The sequence below is a fragment of the Mastigoproctus giganteus genome, chromosome 6 (assembly GCF_048544385.1).
Source record: "Mastigoproctus giganteus isolate SK-2022 chromosome 6, ASM4854438v1, whole genome shotgun sequence".
In the NCBI taxonomy this organism is placed as follows: Eukaryota; Metazoa; Arthropoda; class Arachnida; order Uropygi; family Thelyphonidae; genus Mastigoproctus; species Mastigoproctus giganteus.
The window spans coordinates 109,881,261-109,903,964 of NC_143580.1; the positions used below are offsets into that span (position 1 = coordinate 109,881,261).

The 22,704-nt window shown below is 38.0% G+C and overlaps 1 protein-coding gene across 1 annotated transcript in view; it reads left to right on the forward strand.

The window, feature by feature from the left end:
• Nucleotides 1-22,704, forward strand: part of LOC150084505 (transcription factor 12-like) — a 288,229-nt gene that overhangs the window by 214,527 nt on the left and 50,998 nt on the right. The window contains exon 11 of the mRNA XM_090375252.1: nt 13,374-13,454. Coding sequence (XP_090231378.1) covers nt 13,374-13,454 — 81 coding nt within the window. The remainder of the gene's footprint in view (nt 1-13,373; nt 13,455-22,704) is intronic.

The window sequence follows — 22,704 nt, forward strand, 5'->3', positions numbered from 1 at the left end:
TTGGTTCTGTGGGTTTGAAGTTGGACAGAAAATGGATGTTGGCTGGTGGCGGCACGTGTTTGGACTGTTTTGAAAGAGAGAGCGGAAATTATAGAAGCCAATTCAGAAGAACAGTGCCCATGGAAGTATCTGTAGAAGAGGCATGCAGCAGAAACAGTACGTCTATGAGAAAGCGAGTGGAGAGACTCTGTTAGAGATGAATCATTAATTAACCTAACTGCCCTCTTCTGAATGGAATCAAGAAGCCTGAGAGAGGTTTTGGGGGCACCACCCCAGATGTGGGAACAATATTCCATGGCAGGGCGGATTTGCGATTTATACAGAGTGAGCAGCTGTTTGGAAGAAAAGTAATGCCGAGAGCGAAAGAGAAAACCAAGTTTTTTAGATGCAGAGGAAGCAATATTTGTAATGTGCTTGTACGAAGAGAGATTAGAAGCCAGGGTAATCCCCAAAAGAGATATATCATTTTGCCTAGAAATCGGAGTGTCACTAAAGATAAGCATAGGAGCAGAAGAATCCTTTTTGCGAGATATAATGCCGAGAGCGAAAGAGAAAACCAAGTTTTTTAGATGCAGAGGAAGCAATATTTGTAATGTGCTTGTACCAAGAGAGATTAGAAGTCAGGGTAATCCCCAAAAGAGATATATCATTTTGCCTAGAAATCGGAGTGTCACTAAAGATAAGCATAGGAGCAGAAGAATCCTTTTTGCGAGATATAAGACAAGATTGACTTTTAGAAGGGTTGAAATCAACTAAGTTGTCTTTGCCCCACTGGAGAATTACCTGAAGATCGGCATTTAAGGAATTGGCAGCAGATTTTCGAGAAGTTGAAGCTGATTGAGCAGGACAAGGTTTCTCAAAATGGAAAGTTGAATGCAATGTGCTATCATCGGCAAAACTATGGATAGGATTTCCAGTCAATGGAAGAAGGTCATTGATATACAAGAGGAAAAGAGTGGGGGAAAGAACTGAACCTTGGGGGACACCGGCATTAGTGGAGAAGTTAGAAGACAGGAGCCATCTACCATCACCCTCAGTGAGCGATCAGAGAGAAAACTGGATAACCAATTACTAAAAACAGTTGGCAAACCATAAGATGGAAGCTTGTTTAGAAGACCTTTATGCCAAACACGATCAAAAGCCTTTGAGATGTCAAGAGCAACTACTTGTGTTTCACCGAACCTTTCCATTGAATTAGTCCATAAATGGGTAACATAAGCCAGAATATCACCAGTGGATCGACACTGACGGAATCCATACTGGCGATCGTTGATCAGATGGAAGGTTTCTAGGTAGTTTAAGAGTTGGCGGTTAATTGATTTCTCCACTACTTTAGAAAGAGTAGAAGTAATTGCAATGGGACGATAATTGGATGGGAGGGATTTGTCACCCTTTTTAAGAACTGGCTGGATATGAGCAAATTTCCAAGCAGAAGGAAAAACACCTTTGGAATAAGAAAGTGAAAAAAGGCGGCAAAGAATAGGAGTAAGTTCAGGAGCACAAGTTTTGAGAACAAGTGGAGAAATACCATCAGGACCTGGAGCTTTCTTAGCATCAAGATTCATCAAAATCCTTCTGATATCCTTTTGACGGAAGACCACAGGAGGCATTGAATGGAGCGTGTTAGGAATGGTGGAAGGTGTTTTACCAAGATCATTAATACAAAGGGTACTAGGAAAGTTTTGCAATATGACGCAACAATGAATCACAGGAAGCTGCTTGTTGCTGCATGTTGAGACATGTTCATACGTGCATAGTAGCCGCCGCGCCAAGTTGATGGGCTCAGTTATTCATTAGTACTGATAGTGTAAAGTGCTTGCGATGGCATCGTGGTCAATAAATGAGATAAGGACAGTTTTGCAGTATAATTTTGTGCGTAGTTTAACCATAGACCAGTGCTTAGAAGAAATGACTCTTGCACTAGATGATGATTGTCCACATCGTACAACGATATTCAGGTGGTATAGAGAATTCCAAAGGGGAAATTTCACTCTGGAGGATTCTGAGAGGCCGGGAAGGCCACGAACGTCAGTTATTGAGGAAAACGTTGCTGCTGTGAGGAAAATGCTTGACGAAAACAGGCGAGTGACCTACCAACAGATAGAGGATACTTTGGGCCTAAATGCACCAGCAATTCGTTCGATTCTGCAAGATCATTTGCACGTGAAGAAACTTTGTTCTCTCTGGGTGCCGCATCAACTGACTGAAGAGCAGATGACACGACGTGTGACTTGGTGCCGGGAGATGTTAAAAAAGTTTGATAAGGGACAATCTCGGTATGTGAACAACATCGTGACAGGTGACGAGACTTGGCTGTACTATTACGATCTGCCGACCAAGGCTCAAAACAAAGTTTGGGTCTTTGATGATGACGACACACCCGTAATTGTCAGAAAATCCCGATCTGTAAAGAAGAAAATGATAGCTGTATTTTTCAAATCTAGTGGAATTGTGGAACGTGTCATTTTGGACACGCAGAAGACAGTCACAGCTAAGTGGTATACTGAACAATGCTTGCCTAAAGTCATTGGATCTATGAAGAACCTGCGGCCAAAGTCAAGAATGGACACCTGGTACCTCTGCAAGATCATTTGCACGTGAAGAAACTTTGTTCTCTCTGGGTGCCGCATCAACTGACTGAAGAGCAGATGACACGACGTGTGACTTGGTGCCGGGAGATGTTAAAAAAGTTTGATAAGGGACAATCTCGGTATGTGAACAACATCGTGACAGGTGACGAGACTTGGCTGTACTATTACGATCTGCCGACCAAGGCTCAAAACAAAGTTTGGGTCTTTGATGATGACGACACACCCGTAATTGTCAGAAAATCCCGATCTGTAAAGAAGAAAATGATAGCTGTATTTTTCAAATCTAGTGGAATTGTGGAACGTGTCATTTTGGACACGCAGAAGACAGTCACAGCTAAGTGGTATACTGAACAATGCTTGCCTAAAGTCATTGGATCTATGAAGAACCTGCGGCCAAAGTCAAGAATGGACACCTGGTACCTCCATCACGATAATGCTGCAGCTCACTGCGCCAAAGCCTGCACCGAATATTTGACCACGACAGGACTGAAACGTCTCGAGCACCCTCCCTACAGTCCAGACCTTGCTCCCTGCGACTTTGCACTGTTCCCGCATGTGAAAATGAAGCTAAAAGGGAGGCGGTTTTCCAGTGATGAGGACCTTCTACGGGCTTGGGACAACGAGTGTGCTTTACTCCCTAGTGAAACTTGGCAGAACTGGTTTAAAGATTGGTTTCGGAGGATGGAGAGGTGTATTGAATGTAGAGGAAATTACTTTGAAAAAATTAAATAAACAAAGCTGTATTGCAAAACTTTCCTAGTACCCTTTGTACATGAGCTGGAAGAAAAATGGGATGCTATCAGGTCAGCTTTATCCTTGGCTGAAGTGACAACAGAACCATCTGGTTTGGAGGTGGGAGCAGAGATGGGCAAAAGTTGCGGCCAATAGCTTTGGCAAGAGACCAGAATGCTCGGCTACCATTAGGGCAAGAAGCAAGTTTTCTACTCTTAGCCTGTTCAAACTCTAGTTTGGACTGATTAATAATTGCTTTACAATTGTTGCGAGCTTTGGTGTAGGCAGAAAATGAAACTGAAGAATTAGAAACAAGCCAATTACAATATGCAACATTCTTCTCTTGGACAGCCTTAGTACATTTATTGGAAAACCAAAGTTTAGATAAAGGACGAGATTTTAAAGTGGAGTGTGGAATAAAGGATTCCATTCCTGCAAGAATAATTTCACTGACGCGATCTGAGCAAACGTTGACATCAGAAGTTTTGAAACAGTAATCAGACCAAGGAAAAGAAGAAAAGAAGTCTCGCAGGTCATCCCATTTTGCATTCTTGTAATGCCAAACAATACGAGGTTGGGAATAGCCATGAGATAAAGGTTCCATTGGAGAAGAGACAATCACCAAGTTGTGATCTGAAGTGCCTAAAGGACCTCTCACTTCGACCGTATACTTAGAAGGGTTGTGTGTGAGAAAAAGATCAAGCGTATTGGCTGTATGATTAGGATTGTCCGGTATTCTTGTAGGTAAATGAACAATCTGTGGTAGGTCATTAGTAATTGCAAAAGCCTCAGCATCTCGACCTGCTGGGTCGGTGTGACTAGAAAATGGAAGCCAGCTGGAGTTGTGAACGTTAAAATCACCAAAGAAAATTACCTCACTGTTAGGAAAGTTAGACTGGAGAAAGTCAAGTTGCAAAGAGAGGAAGTCAAAGAGCTCCAAGTGATTAGTGGAGTTGGGAGAATGGTAGAGACAACAGATGAATTTGACACAATGAGGTAGAGAGATTTTAAGCCAGAGAAGATCAAAGAGAGGAGATTCCAAATTGCCAAGTCTCTGACAGGGAATATCAGAACGGACATATGCACAAGTACCACCTTTGAGGCGAAAGGAATCATACAGCAAATAATTTGGACATCTGAGATGAGAAGTAGTTGAATCAACTGATAACTGAGATTCAGTCAGAAAAAGTACATGGGGTTTGGAAGACTGCAAGTGGAAATGGACATCATTGAGATTGGAATTAAGACCACGTATATTTGTGAAATGAATTAGGAAGTCCTTGGGAGGTTTAGATCTTTTCGCAGATAAGCTTGCTCTATTATTTTGACAATTCATGGTGTATTCAATAGTAAGAAAAAGTGGGTGGGACATGCTGTATGAAGTAATGAAATTTTTGGATATGGTGTACATGTGGTAAGAATATACCCAGATCCTTGACATAACGTGGCCTAGAGAATGCTCCCCGCATACACACTACTCGGACTCCCTCCAGTCACTATCTGGCAGAGTAGAGGTAGCAAGATTATACACTAGCTGATCCGGAAGCCTCCTAGAGAGTTACCAATAGGTTTGATCCGGTGTACTATCTAGCGGCCGGCCTGCGAACACCGTTTTAGAGCTGTACCCTCGAAATGTAAGGAATATTGGATCTCGCCACGACATTCATCATAACCTCAAAAATCATCAATCATACTGCATAATGGAAGAGATAGGGAAGGGTTGTCCGGAACTTAGCTCTAGAGACTAAACATGGGTTCCACCACTTCAAGCCTCCAATAAGCAAAGTGGTGGTATTTCACCGGTTGATGAGAGTCATCTACCACCTAGTACTGCCTGGTAATATAGAGGGGCGGCATTCCTCCATGTGGTGTGGGCGCCACACCTCGACCCCTGCTTACGTTGGTTCACACTTGGGCGGTCACCCACCATCGTGAAGGTGCAAGCAGAGGATTTGGCTGTCATAGACCGTCCGGACATCACCGAAATTGGGTCCACTTGATTTAAGTGTCACCCGAATATCAGTTCCATCAGTGTTTTAGACTCCCAGGTAGCAAGAACAGCTTGTCTGGCATATCTGAGAGAATGTCTGTGACAACCTTAAGGACCCTCAAGGTCAAATTATTCATTGTATGTATAGCAAATTGATGATTAATAAAGTTATTTTATGTTTGTAAAAAATAAGAATAGTTGATTTGTTTTAAACATAAAACTGAATTTTTTTTTCAGAAAACTCTGTATACACACACAAGGGGTCCGCAAACTTTTTCATTTTTGAAGGGGTCCATAAATCTCAGTAGTTTGGGAACCACTGCTCTATTGCATGAATTTTAGAGGACCATGGTTCAAGCCTGCTTGACTGCTACATATTGTTAATGATTGTATTCATTGTTGAAATAATTATTTATAAACTCTTCTAACTTAGTGGTCATTCTAGAGTATAAAAAAAACATTTTTTGCTGTTCTGAGTTTCACTGATAATTAGAGGTGGTTCTAAGAGTGAAGTGGGTAATGGTAACTACAGACTGGTCAGTCTGATTTCAGTGGCAGGGATCATGAAGGTAATGAATGTAATATAGAAACATTTAGGTAGAAATTGTACTCTTAAGGTTACACAACATGGTTTTTTAAGAGAAAATCATGTTTAATTAACCAACTAGCCTGGTAAACTATTTTGAGTCACTCAACAGCTGGTTTTAGGAAATAATTTCAATATTGTTTACCTGGATTTCAGCAAAGCATTTGACTCAGGCGCACAGAGAGGTTGCTGTATAAACTGGAACATGTTGAAATCCTGGGTATTATTCTAAGAAAGATTGCAAGGTGGCTGTAGAGCAGGAAGTCAGGGATTGTGGTTAATGGTTACCCTTCAAAAGTGGGGGGGGGCCTTATTTTTAGCTTTAGTGTTGTTTCTAATTTTCATATTCATGAATAAAGAAATAGAGGGCATGATGTGAAAATTTATAGATAATGTAAAGATTGGATGAGTAGTTAATGCAAAGCAGCACTCTTTCATGATGACTGGAATAGGCTTTAAGCTTTGAGAATGATCGAAAAAGTAGTAGCATGTTTGTCAATTTTTTTTTTTTTTTTTTCATTTTTATTATTATTTTTTATTTATTTTTTTTTATTTTTTTTTTTTTTTGCTATGCTGCATGTTTTAATACAGCAAAATACAAAGTCTTGTACTGGGAAACAGCAACCCCCAAATAACTTATACACTTGATGGGGTTTACTGGGATTTTGGAGTTAAAATATGAGTGGGTATGAAGTTATCAGAGCAGTGGAGATAAGCAGCAAGGAGGATGGCCCATAGTATCCTATAAACTTTCTTGCAAAGTTAGGGAACTCATAATTCCACTGGATATAACGCAATTGTAAAACTACAACCTGGAATACTGTGTGCAGTTATAGAAAGGGCATGTAAAAGAAAAAAAAGAGAGAAACTTCTTGAAATGGTCCAAGGATGGGCCATTTTATAGATCTCTTGGTGAGATCTATAAAAGGAAATCTGTATGAAGAAAGACTGCAGATATGGATGCTACATAGCTTAGCAACTAAGCACCTTAGGGATCTCATTGAGGATCTCATTGAGGTCAGCATTGCATAGAAAGAAAGGCAAAATAGAATATATGCAAATAGAAATGTAAATCATCACAAATAAATGGAAACATGTTGCATTTCATGATAATGATGTCATATGTGCTGAATGTGTATTTGCGTCTCTTGTCATAATTTTCTTCTGAGTTGTGTTGATAATGTGCCTGTTGTAGTAGGTTTAAAAACTGGAATGTCAAGATTATTAAAAGAAGGGATCAATCTAATAGATTGTTCTTGTCATATTTTTTGTGTATGACAGAGGGAGCTATATACTTTCTTTTGAAAATGGATAAATGTTTGATGGATCTAGAAGGAAGTACTAAAAGGAAAGATAGATTTAAACCGTTTTGAACTGATGCATACCACTGAAGTAGGAAACATTTTGAAACTTGTGTGCGCAATTTAACAACAGATGTCCAGTGTGAATTGGACATCTGTTGGTAAATGCGTAATTAGACTGGCAGATCAGTGAGAACCTTTGACAGATCTGTTTAAAGAAGAGGCTAGAAGTAGTGAGAAAACCCCCTGTGAGCCCTTTTTACTGTTATCAAATTGAAAAGTATGACGGCGACCACTAATGAGTGACACTGATTCATGTTCAAATCTTAGTTCATGATCCAGAATTTTTGAAGAAAAAAAAATTATTAACTCAAGGAAAGGAGCTCCTGAATTATCTCTAGTAAAAGCAATCCTAAATAGGCCAAACAAGCTGATAATTCTTAGCATTACTGAATAGTCACTGCTTTTATTGGAATGAGCAGAAGCCTGGAAAACAAGATGCAGGATGTTTCAGAGACTGCTGGGAGTCATTGCGGTACAAGTAAACACATGGGTTGTGTTAGGGTAGCTAAGAATAGGAACAGGTGCATGTATACTTGTGTGTACACCAATGCTAGGGGTTTGGTAAATAAATTTGATGAATTTGAGGTATTTCTCAAAGCATCAAAGGTGGATGTTGTTGGGATTTCAGAGACGTGGTGTCACACAGATATAAGGAATGCAGAACTGGAATTTGGGGAGTCCAATGTCTACAGAAAGAATAGACAGGATAGGAAGGGAGGAGGGGTTATGCTATTAGTTAAGAAACACATAAAATCCAAGGAAGTGAAGCCAGTCGACATCGCTGGACAGTGCAGTGTCGAGTCAGTTTGGTGTGACATAAGCATTGGGAGATCAAAACTTAGAGTAGGAGTGTGCTATAGGCCTAATGACTATGAGTATAATAAGAAAATGTATAGAGAAATAGAGTGGGCCAGTAAATCAGAGAGTCTTATAATGGGGGATTTTAATTTCCCAGATACTGGCTGGAATTTATAGGTTGGTCACTCACACACTAGCAAGGCTTTTATGGATTTATTGGATGATTGTTTTCTACATCAGCATGTTCGGGGGCCAACTAGAGGGAGTAATATTCCTAATTTGATTATCAGTAGTAATTCTTCATGCATTAAGAATCTGCAGATAAAGGAACCACTAGGTGGCAGTGATCACAGTGTGCTGAAGTCGGATTTACTCAAAGAGGTAACTACCATCAGGGGTAAGGGGAAGGGTTATTGTTTTCGTAAAGGCGACTACGATGGTCTGAGACAGTAGGACCAACTGATGATGTTACGAACAGCAAATTCAAAATGGGAAACATTCAGGGAACTTGTCTTGGAAGCTACTAGGCTTTACATACCAACTAAGAAACATTGTTCAAGGTTTAGGCCTAAATGGATGTCAGATGAACTAATGAGACACATGGCAGAGAAGAAAAATGCATGGGGTACATATAAATTAACACATGACACAGAAGCCTATGTTAGATGTAAGCTGGTCTGTAACGAAGTCACAAATGAAGTTAGGCAGGCAGAGGCAGATTATGAGAAATCTTTGGCAAAGTATGCAAAGAAAAAAGCAAAGAGTTCTTTATTATGTAAACTCTAGAAGGAAGGGAATGAATCAGATTGGTCCACTTGATATCGATGGTTCAACTGTTGATGATCCTGCTCAGGTAGCTAACAAACTAAATGAATATTTTGCATCGACATTCACACATGAGGAGTTATTCAGCGAGGGGAATGCCAGAGGTGTATTCAACTCTGGCAGTAAGCTAGATAATCTTCTAATAACTGAGAATAAAGTGGAGGAGAAATTGTTGAAGATAAACACAAAGGCACCTGGGGTGGATGGGAGCTATCCAGTTATATTAAAGGAAGCAGCAAAGGAAGTAAGCAAACCCTTAACCATAATTATAAGAGCTTTCTTGGACTCAGGGGAGGTACCCATAGACTGGAGATGTGCAAATGTGACCTCAATTCACAAAGCAGGATCAAGTAATCAGGCTGAAACAAGGCAGGATCAGGCTGAAACAAGTAATTATAGACCTGTGAGTTTAACTTATATTCCAGGAAAATTAATGGAGGCACTGGTTAAAGAAGCACTGCAGGATCATCTAGACAAGACTTCAGTTATAGCTTGGACACAGCATTGTTTTGTTAAGGGGAAGTCTTGCCTGACCAATTTGATTGGATACTATGATGCAGTCACAAAAGAACTGGATGCAGGGAATAACTTTGATATTATATACTTGGATCTTAGAAATGCTTCTGATACTGTTGCACATGGAAGACTGCTGCACAAATTGGAGCAGTGTGGCATTGGAGGCAAATTGCTGCTATGGATAAAGGGATGGTTGATGGGGAGAAGACAGAGAGTGGTAATGGACATTGGTGGACAGTGGTAATGGAAGTTCTCATAATTATGGCTAAGAGTTTGCTTACTTCCTTTGCTGCCTCATTTAATATAACTGGATAGATCCTATCCACCCCAGGTGCCTTTCTTGTGTTTATCTTCAACAATTTCTCCTCCACTTTACTCTCAATGAGTGGTAATGGACACTGCTCATCGTGGACTAATGTTATTAGTGGAGTCCCTCAGGGCTCAGTGTTGGGTCCATTATTGTTTTCTGTATTTATAAATGATATTGATGATGGTATATCAAGCTTAATGTCCAAGTTTGCAGACGATACAAAGGTTGGCAGGGTTGTCAAGGACACTACTGACACTATGCTACTGCAACAGGATCTGGACAGGTTGAGCAGATGGGCTGAGAGGTGGCAAATGAAGTTTAACATTGACAAATGTAAAGTATTACATATGGGAAACAGCAACCCCAGAGCAACGTATCAACTCTGTGGTACTACACTGACAGTGGTAGAGAATGAAAGGGACTTGGGGGTGGTTGTGCAGGCAGATATGAAGTTCTCTGAGCAGTGCAGACAGGCTGCAAGAGTAGCTCATGGAGTATTGTCAATGATATACAGGAATTTTTCCAGCAGGGATAAGGAGGTGATTATTCCATTGTATAAGGCAATGGTCAGGCCACACCTAGAGTACTGTATACAGGTCTGGAGGCCTCATTTCAAGAAGGATGTAGAGCTGCTGGAACAAGTACAGAGAAGGGCAACAAGATTAGTGAATGGAACAAAGGGGTGCTCTTACGAAGAAAGGCTTAAGTTTTGCAAATTACAGTTTCTGGAGACTAGGCACCAGCGAGGTGATCTGATAGAGGTGTATAAAGCCTTGAATGGTTTAAGCATGCTCAATGCTGATGGGATTCTTCTTCTAGCTCAGAAAAATCACCTGAGAGGGCATAAATTCAAATTGAGGAAAGACAGATGTAGGATAGACGTGCGGAAATTTGCATTTAGCCAGCGGGTGGTTGGTTGGTGGAACAGACTTCCATCCCTTGTGGTGGAGGTTGATAGCCTAAATAAGTTTAAGGCTCAGCTGGACAGGTATTTTGAACGAACAGAGGGGTGAAGTGGAAGTGGTTTTTTTTTTTTTTTTTGGCTGATGCTGCATAAGCTTGCTTTCTTGCATCAAATGCCTCTACTAATGCTAATAAGGTCTTGAATGGGTTGAGCATACTGAATTCTGATAGGATTCTTCCACTTGTTCAGATAACGAACTTAAATTCAAATTGAGGAAAGACAGCTGTAGAATAGATGTGTGGAAATTTGCATTTAGCCAGCAGCTGGTTAATTGCTGGTAAAAACTACCATCTGTCATTGTGGAAGTTGATAGATTAAATAAATTTAAGCAGGAACTGGACAAACAATTAGAGGGAATGGTTGTGTGGATTTTTTTTTTTTTTTTTTTTGGCTGATGCTACATAAGCTCATATGCTTGCTTTCTTTCATCACATGCCATTATTACTATTGCTTTGCAGCAAGGACATCCTGCTTGATATTAGTTAACCATCTAAGGCAGAAGTACAGTTCTGTGTTAACACTTTTTTTTTTTTGTTACAAGTGTCTTCACACATATGAGGTAGGGAAAGGCAGAAGATACTTAACTACTTAGTCTGATAGAACAAGATATACAGAATTATTAAGACAAAGCCAAAGAACAGTTGGATGCAAAAAACAACTGACATTTTTTACCTTCTCTTCATTGAATCTTTTGATAGTTTCCCACGAAAAGCAAATATATAAACTGGAAGAAATTCAGATTAAAGGCATGGTCCTTCGTTCGATCAAGGGCTGGCTAAATTATAGGAAGACAAGAGTTTGGTCATAAATGCAAATACTTCGGGGTGAACCGGTGTAGCAAGTATCAGTATACTTCAGGGATCAGTGCTGGGGACACTTCTGTTTCTTATCTTCATTAATGATATTGATGAGAGAGTTTATGAGAAGTTGTCAAAGTTTTCTGATGATTTGAACTATCAAAACCAGGCCATTTTACTTCAAAGTGATTAAGATCAATTGCACAAATAATTTAAAAAATCCATCACAATGTAAGGTTTTGCACCTTACATTTTAGGGAATAGAAATCCAAGCCTTATTTACAAACAAGGGGAGTTAAAAGTGGATAAAAAGACTTAGGGTTTACAATTTAGTCAGACATAACTTTCCATGCAGTTTAACTGGCATCCACAATACATCGCAAGTTGGGAAAAGGATGTTAATTATCCCTTCGTATAAGATGATGGTGACAGTACATTTAGAATGTTGTATCAGGTCTGGAGGCTACTCTTATAGAAAGGGTTCAGAGAAGGACATTGAGATTAGTAATGGGTGCTAATCAGTGTCTGTCTGCACTTTCTAAATCCTTCATACAGACACTGATTAGTAATGGGTGCTAATCAGTATCTCTGTGAAGGACTTAGAAAGTGCAGACTTAAAGGCTTGGCAACTAGATACACCTTGGGTCAGGTGATCTGATAGATTACTTCCCTCATTTGGTAAAACAAATGAGGGAAATGAATGAGTGAGTGAGGTAATGTTTTCACTGGTGCAGGAAATTTTAAGGCTGGATCTCAGCACTGGTTGAGGTTGATAGTTTGGTAAAGCTCAAAGCATATTTGAATAAGCCCTTTTTGGCAATGGAAAAGGTATGAGTGATAGTTATTTTTTTTTTTTTAACATAAGCCAAAAAAGTGTGCTTCCTTGCATCATTTAGCCATTATAATACCAAGTCTGTCGACTACCTGTTTTGACCTTTACACTGATTCAAAGAGAGGTACACAGAAAAGGAATTTTGGACTTATTTATTTTAAATTTCTAACTTCAACAAATCTATTTTCTACTTTGAGCATCACTATCTTGCTTTTTTTGCTTTCACAGGGCAGTTTTTATCATTTTTGAAAATTTTAAACCATATTAAAGTTTGGATTACGTATATATAAAGTGCTTTAGCATCATAATACACAGCCATTTCTGAATAAACAGAAAATTTTTAGGGCGGCATCGTTTTAGGTTATATCTCATATTGTGAATACCTTCACAACGAGTTGCCATGATGTTGCACTACTTCGAATAAGTAATGCTTCACCTAAGGAGAAGACTAATGTTACTTATTCTCAGATAGGTACCACCACCCAGACGGCACCGTTTCAGGCCTATTTGGCCCTTCTTCGGTGAGTGGGTAGGTACCCAAGTGATGCAATGATGGCAAAAACAGTTATGAAGTATAAATCCACAATATGAGAGATGCCTGATGGTTTATGATGTCTTCTCCTTAGGTGAAGCGTTACTTATTCGAATTGGAATATCATGGCAGTGCAATATCATGGCAACTCATTGTGAAGGTATTCACAATATGAGATATAACCTAAAACGATGCCACCCTAAAAATTTTCTGTTTATTCAGAAATGGCTGTGTATTATGATGCTAAAGCACTTTATATATACATAGTCCAAATTTGTTCGCAGCTTGAGGCTCTAGCCCTAAATGCGCCTTAGTTTGGATTATTTAATATCAGTTTTTTAAAAAAATCATTTTTAAGAATATGTTTTGTGGTTTCAAGAAAATACATATAAAATCTCAAAAGCTCTATGTATAAGAGGGAGACAGCGTACATACCCCTGCATCTCCTTGCATATTTAGAAATGCAATAATGTAATGATTGATGACATTTCAGAAGAAATCCAAATTCTTATTAATGGTTTGTTTTTTTTTCTCAGTTCTACTGATGATGAAGAAGTTGTTGAATTTAAAGCAGAAAAGGATAAAGAAAGAAGGCAAGCCAATAATGCTCGTGAAAGGTAAAATAATTTAGTAGTCATTTCATTTAATTAAGTAATTTATTTTATTTGAGTGCATCTAATTTTGCCCATATGAAAAATAAAATATACATAATTATGTTATGTAAAGTATGTAATTATTTAAATATCGAAATCAAATTTTGAAATATTCTAAGAAAGTATTTAATGCAATGGTTTCTTCTTGCTAACAAATATAAAGAACAAACAATCTAATATTTCATTTGCTAGAAATTTATCCCACCTAATAATGATGCTAATTTACCTACAAGTGGTATTTGTTGCTAGTGTGTGTGTGTGTATATAGATAGAACAAGATAGTGTGAACCAGAGCTGTAATGCTCAGTATGTTCTACGTTGATATCAATAATTTTAAAATAAATAAAGTTAAAAATCATTTTAGCACGATAAAACTCAATTATTAATTTTAATAATTAAATTAATTGTGTTGTGTTAATAAATTAATTAAATTAATTGATTTTTAATTTTGTTAAATTGAGTTTTAATTGTTTTTAAAATTTTTAAAAATCAATTTAACGCAATTTAAGTTTTTTTCGATTTTTTTCGTTTTAATTTCTGGGGAGTATCATATGGAAGTGTTCTACATACTACATTGAGGTAAACTTCTCTTATTATTTTACAAATATATAGAACAAACACCTAATGGTAGGAAATACAATACAGGTGTATATGTAAAGTATAGTGCAGATTCAGTTCAGTGTTTTCAGATAGTGCACGTATGACATGTTTCCCAAGGGAGCTATTTAAAAAAAACGTTAAAGCATATACACTTTCACCGGTGATGCCATGTCAAGTGGCCTAATTTTGAAGACGGTCCCTGCTCTGACCATCTTCAATTTTGTTGAAACTTGGTGTAGATGTTTAAACTGGTTTTCAAATTAGCTATGCAAAAATTCAGTTCAAAATATAGCATGCTTGAGGCATCAGCACCTTTTTTGTTGGAGGTCACTTGTGTTATGCGGAATAAATCACAAAAAATTTTCAGAAGTTTTAAGCGTTACTGTTGCACAACATGAAGAGGTAGTGCTCTGAAACTTGGTATACCTAGGTAATTTTTTTTTTTTTTTTTGTGAAAACCCCAAACACGAAAGGTATCAAAACCTATAGTACTTAGTACCGTGCATGGGTTGAAGGAGAAGTACGGGGATGCCGGAAACTTTTTGCTCTAGAGACTAAACATGGGTTTCACCACTTCAAGCCTCCAATAAGCAAAGTGGTGGTATTTCACCGGTTGATGAAAGTCATCTACCACCTACAATTTTTGGCAGAGAATGCAAAATGTTTGGTGTCCAGTCCCAAAACCTTCACATTTTTTACAATGCTTTCTAAAACGAACCAAAAACCTGTCATGACAAATTTAAGCAAGACTTTTGAAAGTCATAACATTGAAATAAAAACCTTTAGTACCTTCTTCTTTGGGCATTCCATTTAACATCTGCATGAATTCAGCCTAACTAAATATGAACTCTTATACTTGTTTGCTGGCTGAGATATTTTCTTTTAAAGATAGACTGAAAATTTGACTTATCTTTAGGGGAAAATATCTTAATGTGGGACACCTTCAATACTCTCTTGTTTTTGCCACCTGAAAGAGCATGTTTTAAGCCACATGAATCATGAATTTTGTGTCTTGTGTTTCTTTAGTGCAAGTTCCCAAGCCTGAAAAGTGGTCTTTATTCAGGATTCCAAGCATAAAGATGTTCTATTGGTTTCTAAGCTTGAAAGAAGTCATAACTGCAACAAAATTTACTTAAAACATGATACAATTTGAAATCAACAAGTAAGTATGAAGATATTGAATCACTGCTTCATGATGGACTGGAATTTTTCATTGATGGTTGATTTTACTACTTCTGACAAGCTATATTGTTGTTCCATTGTTGTTGTTTTTAGAGCTGGAAGATCGGCAATAATTTTTTGTTCGGGAATCCAGCAGACATCTTGTCTAGCAGGCCAGTGAAATGAGCGAGCTGCTCCATGAGGATGCATGAAATTTACCAATACGTCATCTTTTTCAAATGAAATTTCACAGATATTTCCAATCCACCAATTATTGTCGTAAATACTTGCAATGAATTGCCCAGATTGTAAATTGACAATTGACACATATTGAATATTGGTTTCACTAGTCTGATCTACATGAGCTAAAAAATGATGGTGTGTCATTTGATACTCTGCAAACACGAATCTGTCTTGCATCAATAGGAATGAAATGATGATTTTCTCTTGAAATGGCCTTATTTCCTCTTTAGAAACAAAACAGAATTTTATTCCAGTCACATGCTTGTCACAAAATTCAAACATGTTTCTTGGTGTAAGGATTTGCTTTTCAATTGGGTGTTGGAGACTTGCACGTGCTGCGAATCGTTTTATTGTTCCACCAATTCCATCACATGGTGACTTGCCATGGCTAGTGCCAAAGAAATTCCATTCAGCCACTGATATCAAAATCCTTCTGATGATGACACAAGTTATCATCAGAAGGATTTTGATGATAACTTGTGTCATCACAAGTTATCATCAAAATTCTTGAAATTCTTGTATTGAGCTGCAGAACCATCACTGAAGTAGTAAATGTGCCTGATTTCTGTCATGAAACTCTTCAAATATTCAATTAAGTTGGTTAGAAAAATATGCACTGCAATTTTCATGTCAAAGGCAGTTACGGATTATGCAAAAACTTATATTCTGAAGTTCAACATCCTTGTAATAAATGACAAATGGATGCAATGCAGCCTGACTGTTCTCCCAGTGGAACCCTTGAACAGCATCTTGCACAACAAATGAATAATTTTCTTCAAAAGCCATCAAGATACCTAATTCTGTCATTAGGCTTTCCTTTGTTGACTTCAAGTGGTGGCTTTGATGTTTAGCAATGTAGTGATGACAGGAAAGGTTAAATATCTTTGTACTCCACTCTTCAATAAAATCTTCTGTTGTTAATTGCTTTGTGTTCAGTGTATCTTTGTCAGTGTGTATCCATTGCTTGAATTCAATATCTTCTGGTTCATTATTTTCAAAAATATTCTCTAGAAACTTTTTTGATTCATCTATTCCTGAATATTTTTCACACAGATGAAGCATACAATCTTTTGGCTCCAAATCACAGCCTGTTTTACCAATGAGAACCTTGTAATCACATACAACAGGACTTGCTGCTAGCATTAACTTGACATTTTTGTGGATTGTGCATACACATACAGAATGTGTTCCTGGTGCACCAACTATGACACATCACTTGGGTCAAAGTTCACAAAGTTTAGAAAATCCAATGTCAGATCCATTTCTATCTCAATAAGTTATAAACATTTCCTTCAAGTTGCTCAGTAGTAGTCACATTTGCATTTTTAATTCTATCTGCATTTCTAATGGAAATGTAATTTTTCTTTCCAGGGCATATCCTAATAAATTCATCTTCAAAAAATTCTATCACCTATAAGCAATTTCCACACTGATGAATTGCACTTGGCTCCATGATGTCATTTGGATTCAAACCACCAATAGATGCAATTTTACTGGCAATTGCATCTTGTACTTGACTTGCCTTCCTTTTGGCATAGCCTTGTGAGTCTCTCTTAGCCATTCACTGAAATTTCAGAAGAGAAATACCAATAGCCATCAAACTTGTGTTCAAGCTTTCAGTCACATGCATTTTGTCATTGTGATCTGATCTAGATGAAGTTGATGTTCCTGTTGCTGCTTTTCGGCTGTTAGACTCTTTTCGGCATGATGGGCACAGCTTCTGGCCTGGTTTTATGTCTACTTTTGTTAGGTCTTTCAGGTAGTCTGCCATTGGCAAATCAATTGGTTGTAAACTTTTTTTTTCACCATATGATTTTTCTTCTGGAGAGGATTGCAACATGAACTCTGCGAAAATTCAAATTTTGTCAAAAGCAAAGCTTCATGATGTAGACAAATTGTCTTCTTCACTCAGTATTAATCCACAACTTTGACATATCAGCTGTTGTTATTCAAATTCTTTAAATAATTTTAATCCAGTTTTGCATGTATAGGATATCAGATGACGTTTAGAATTATCCATATGACTGATGGTGCATGAGTCCATCTTATGTCCAGCAAAATCTTCTGATTCCATGGCTTTCATGCTAACTAATAAGTGGACGTTTCTGCAAGCAATGAAAACTTAATTAACTTTATTACAGTCAAACAATAAAAAGAGGAACAAAATAAACTGTTCATCATGAAGATAAAATACATTAATAACAGCATGGTTCAAATATCAGCTATTTATACGTTTTTGTATGATTCTAGAATATACTAGAGTTCTAGAATGTTCATCAGGTTTTCTTTTTTTTTTTAATTCAAGAATATTCTGGAATTCTAGAATATACTCTATTTATAGATTATTCTAAACATTAGGCAGGATTAAGGAAGTGTTCTGCAACAAAAAAGATCTCACTGAATAACAATATGGCACATAAAACTACTTGATGTTTAGGCTTAATTTTAAGGCCTTAAGTGCAAAAACACAAAACAGATAAACCATGATCCTTGTATCTGAAACTGCTCTTTCCAGTGGTGGCAAAAATGAGAGAATTGAAGGTCTCCCACATTAAGATATTTTTGCCACTTTAAGATAGATCAAATTTGACTTTCAGATTTTGAGTCAATCTTTGAAAGAAAATATCTCAGCAAGAAAACAAGTATACGAGCTGATATTTAGTTAGGCTGAATTCATGCAGTTGGTAAGTGGAATGTCCAAAGAAGAAGGTACCAAAGGTTTTTATTTCAAAGTTATGACTTTCAAAAGTCTTGCTTAAATTTGTCGCGACAAATTTTTGGTGCCAGTTTTAGACTGCATTGTAAAAAAATGTGAAATTTTTTGAGCCTGGACACCAAACGTTTTGCATTCTCTGCCAAAAGTTAACTAGGTATTCCAAGTTTCGGAGCACTACCTCTCACCGTTATGCAATAGTAACACTTAAAACTTTGAAAATTTTTTGTGATTTATTCTGCAACACAAGTGACCTCCACAAAAAAGGTGCTGGTGCCTCAAGCATACTGTATTTTGAACTGAAATTTTGCACAGATTCATTTGAAACCTGTTTAAACATCCACACCAAGTTTCAACAAAATTGAAGATGGTCGAGCAGCGACCTTAGGCCACTTGAGATGGAATGACTCAACAGGAAACCAGATGTAGTGGTTTTCTCTGTAGAGTGGAATATATCCCCAATGGGAAAGGGCATGAACAAATTTTTGAGTTAACAAATTACATTATTCAAAATGGAGGAGAGTTCAATTACATGAATTTTGGAAACTACTGAGCTACTCCATTCCTTTCTACAATATATTCAGTTAGAGTTAAATTTTTATAAACAACAGAACTTATTCAACATTAATTACTACATGTGAAAATAATACCTCACTTAGAGATGCAATAAAAAAATCAATGAAATGTTAATTGTATACTGAAAACTCAAACTTACAAACTAAATAAATATTTTGCTTCTATATTTATGCACAAAGACCTTTTTAAAGATGGGAACACAGAAATACACCAAGGTATAACTGGGATCTAAATGATTTTTGTTATAACTGAGAAGAAAGTGGAAGATAAATTGCTGAAGCTAAAAGTAAATAAGGCACCTGGGGCTGATGCTGGTGGGATTTATCTGGTTATATTAAAAGAAGCCGGAAATTTATAGGAACCTCCAAAATCCTTGGGAGGTTCCTATAAATTGGAGGTGTGCAAATATGTCTCTTATTTACAAAGAGGGATCAAAGGGTACATGCCCAATTAATAGACACATAAGCTTGACTTCTGTTTTAGAGAAAATAATGGATTCGGTGGTTAAAAAAATACTGCAGGACCATCTTAACAGGAATGAAATTATAGAAATCACAGCCTGGATTTGTTAAGCTGGCATGCTGTTTGACCAATCTGATTAGCTACTATGATGCAGTAACAAAGGAACTGGATGCAAATAATGATAAAATTTTTATATCATATTTAGATTTCAGTAAGGCTTTTGACACTGTTCCATGTGAAAGACTGCTATAGTGTGGTGTTAAGGGCAAGTTACTGCTATGGCAGAAGACAGAGAGGTTATAAATGGGCACTACTCTTTTTAAGTTATTAATGGAGTCCCTCGGGGTACAGTGCTCGGCTCCCTTACTGTTTACAACACTGAAGGATATTGATGAATGCATAACAAGCTTATTGTCTAAGTTTGCAGATGATATCAGTTGGAAGGGTGATTGATGATAGGAATACTACTGCAGCAAGCACTGTGTATGTATACCACATCCAAAAATTTCATTCTCATACAGCATGTCCTCCCTTGTTTTCTTTACTAAATTCATCATGAATAGTCAAACTAACACAAACTAATCTGCAGAAAGATCTAAAACCTCTCAAATACTTCCTTGTTCACTTCACAAATATACATTGTCTCATCAGTGGTGTCCATTTATACTTAGTTTGCCAAGCATGTCTTACTTTTTCTGACAGAATCTCAATTACTGGTTGATTCTACCACTGCTCATCTCAGTTGTCCTAATTATTCACAGTATGATCCACTTAAAAGATGGTACTCATGTGCATATGTCTGCTTTGATATTCCCTGTCAGACAATTCCATGTCATTAGTAATTTGGAATCTACTCTTGGTCTTCTGTAGCTTAAAACTCTACCCCATTTTGTCAAATTCATCTGTTGCCTCTGTTCTCTGAATTCCACTAATCATTTGGAACTCTTTAAATTCCTTACCTTGAAACTTGACTTTCTCTAGTCCAACTTTCCTAACAGTGAGTTAATTTTTTTTGTTGATTTTACTGTTACAACTCCACCTGGCTTCTGTTTTCTATTCATGTGGACCCAGCTGGTAGAGATTCCGAGGCTTTTGCAATTACTAATGATCTCACACAGATTGTTCATTTACCTACCAGAATACCAAACAATCCTAATCACACAGCTTTAAATCTTATGATGTCAATGTTTGCTCAGATAAAGTTGGTGAAATTATTTTTATAGAGATGAAATCCTTTTTCCACACTCCACCTTAAGATTTCAACCTTTATCTAAACCTTGGTTTTCCAATAAATATGCTAAAGTTGTTCAAGATAAGAATGTTGCATATCACAGTTGGCATCCAAATCTCCATGTTTCTTTTCTGTGTACACAGTAGTTTGTAACAATTATAAAGTAGTCTAAAAGGCAACACAGAATAGGAGCAAGCTCAGGGGCACAGGTTTTGAGAACTAGTGGGGAAATACCATCAGGAGCTGGCACTTTCTTGGCATCAGACTATTCAAAATTCTTCTGGCATCCTTTTGATGGAAGGCCACGGGAGGCATTAAATGGAGTTTACTGGGAATGATAGGAAGCAGTTTACCAAGTTCACCAATACACAAGTTAGAAGAAAAGTAGGATGCTAGCAGATCAGCTTTACCTTTGGCTGAAGTGACGATAGAATCATCTGATTTTAACAGAGGTGCAAATAGAGATGGGCAAAAATATTTTGACCAATAGCTTTGACAAAAGGCTAGAATGCTTGACTAGAAGCAAGATTTCTACTCCTAGCCTGTTCAATATAGATGGACTTATAAATAACTACTTTATAATTGAAGTTTATTTATGCATGGGTTAATGCACACACACCATTTATACTACCAGGTAGTTTTAATGCATCGTTTTAATTATATCTCGTATTGTGAATAGCTTCACAATGAGTTGCCCTGGATTGTACTACACACATTGTTTCAGACATTATTTCTTAATTGAAAAGGCCTATGCTCTCTGGATTCATTATTATTCATATATTTTACCATGCAACGCAGAGCGAAACGGAAATAAAAATAACAAGATGCAGTTAAAATGGGCTTAATGTCAAAATACGTACAGTAAACAGTTATACAAAAAAGCTTTCGGGCAATATGTTGCCCTTCATTAGTTTTAGCGGTTAATCTAAAAGTCTAGAAATACAGAACCTATGCACATGTAGCAACAGTTAGCTGTTAGAAGGCATAAAGCTTGTGGCTGTGACGTATTGGAACGTTGCGATTGCCAATGTTTGTCAGCCATAAGGATGGTTGCTTCAGTAATAGGATGGACTGACATCCTCTGTTTCTGTTAAAGGAAGTATTAGAACACGAGATGGGCAGTGATTCCTACCAGGCTCGGCATGGGTCAGTGTCGTGTTGGGTCAACCAGAAGTGCTCAGCAACGGCCCAGTGTTCTACGTCTGCTAAACGAATGGCTCTTTTGTGTTTTGAAACACAGTTGCCATGATTTGATCATCTGAGATGGATAGGGCATGGATCTGATCTCGGATGATCAATCCAATGCCCTATCCATCTTGGATGATCAAATCATGGCCTCATTTGAGGTGGTGTCTCTTTTTACTTCCATCCCTGTCAAACTAGCCATCACGTGTGCCAAGGAACTTTTGGATAACAACTAGACCCTGAACAGCAGGATCTCACTAACTTCAGAGGACAGTTCCACCGCACTTAGACTGTGCTTGACTGGTGGGGCCATCATTGTTCAGTGACTCCATTTACCAGCAGACACATGGTACGGCCATGGGTACCCCAGTTAGTTCACTCATGGCAAACTTCGCAATGGAGGAATTGGAGGGATGTGCATTTATGGGTCTATCAGATCCCTTTACCTTTTGGTGTCGCTACATGGATGATGTGTTTGTGGTTATTCCCCGCAATTTGGGCAACCGACTCTTGGGCCAACTTAACTCTCTGTCGCCTTTCATAAAATTCACTATTGAGCTAGAGTCAGACAACACCCTTCCGTACTTGGATACTGTTGTCCGACGTGAGGGCATGCATTTGAGGACAACAGTTTATCGCGAGCCGATGTGTGCTGGCCAATTTACCAACTACCGGTCAGCATACACGCGCTGTATGCTGACCGGTAGTTGGTAAATTGGCACCTTAACCCATGCCTAGACCCAATCTAGTTCTGCAGATGAGAGGCACATTGACTGCTAGGGTCAAGACAGGTCTTGTGATGTGCGGCTACCTGACTTGCGGCTGTCTTTCACAGTAATGATTCCGCCTCCACTTCCTTTAACCCATACTACCCGAACCTATCAGAGCAGGTTTCTGGGGTCTTAAAATCTCATGGGATAAAGTGCTTATAACTGCCGGGCAGGAAGTTGTGATCCCTCGTCTCCAACTTAAAAACATCAGTTCCCACCTTGCTGCAGAGTGGACTAGTCTACTGCATTTCTTGCTTTGACCACACTAGTTGC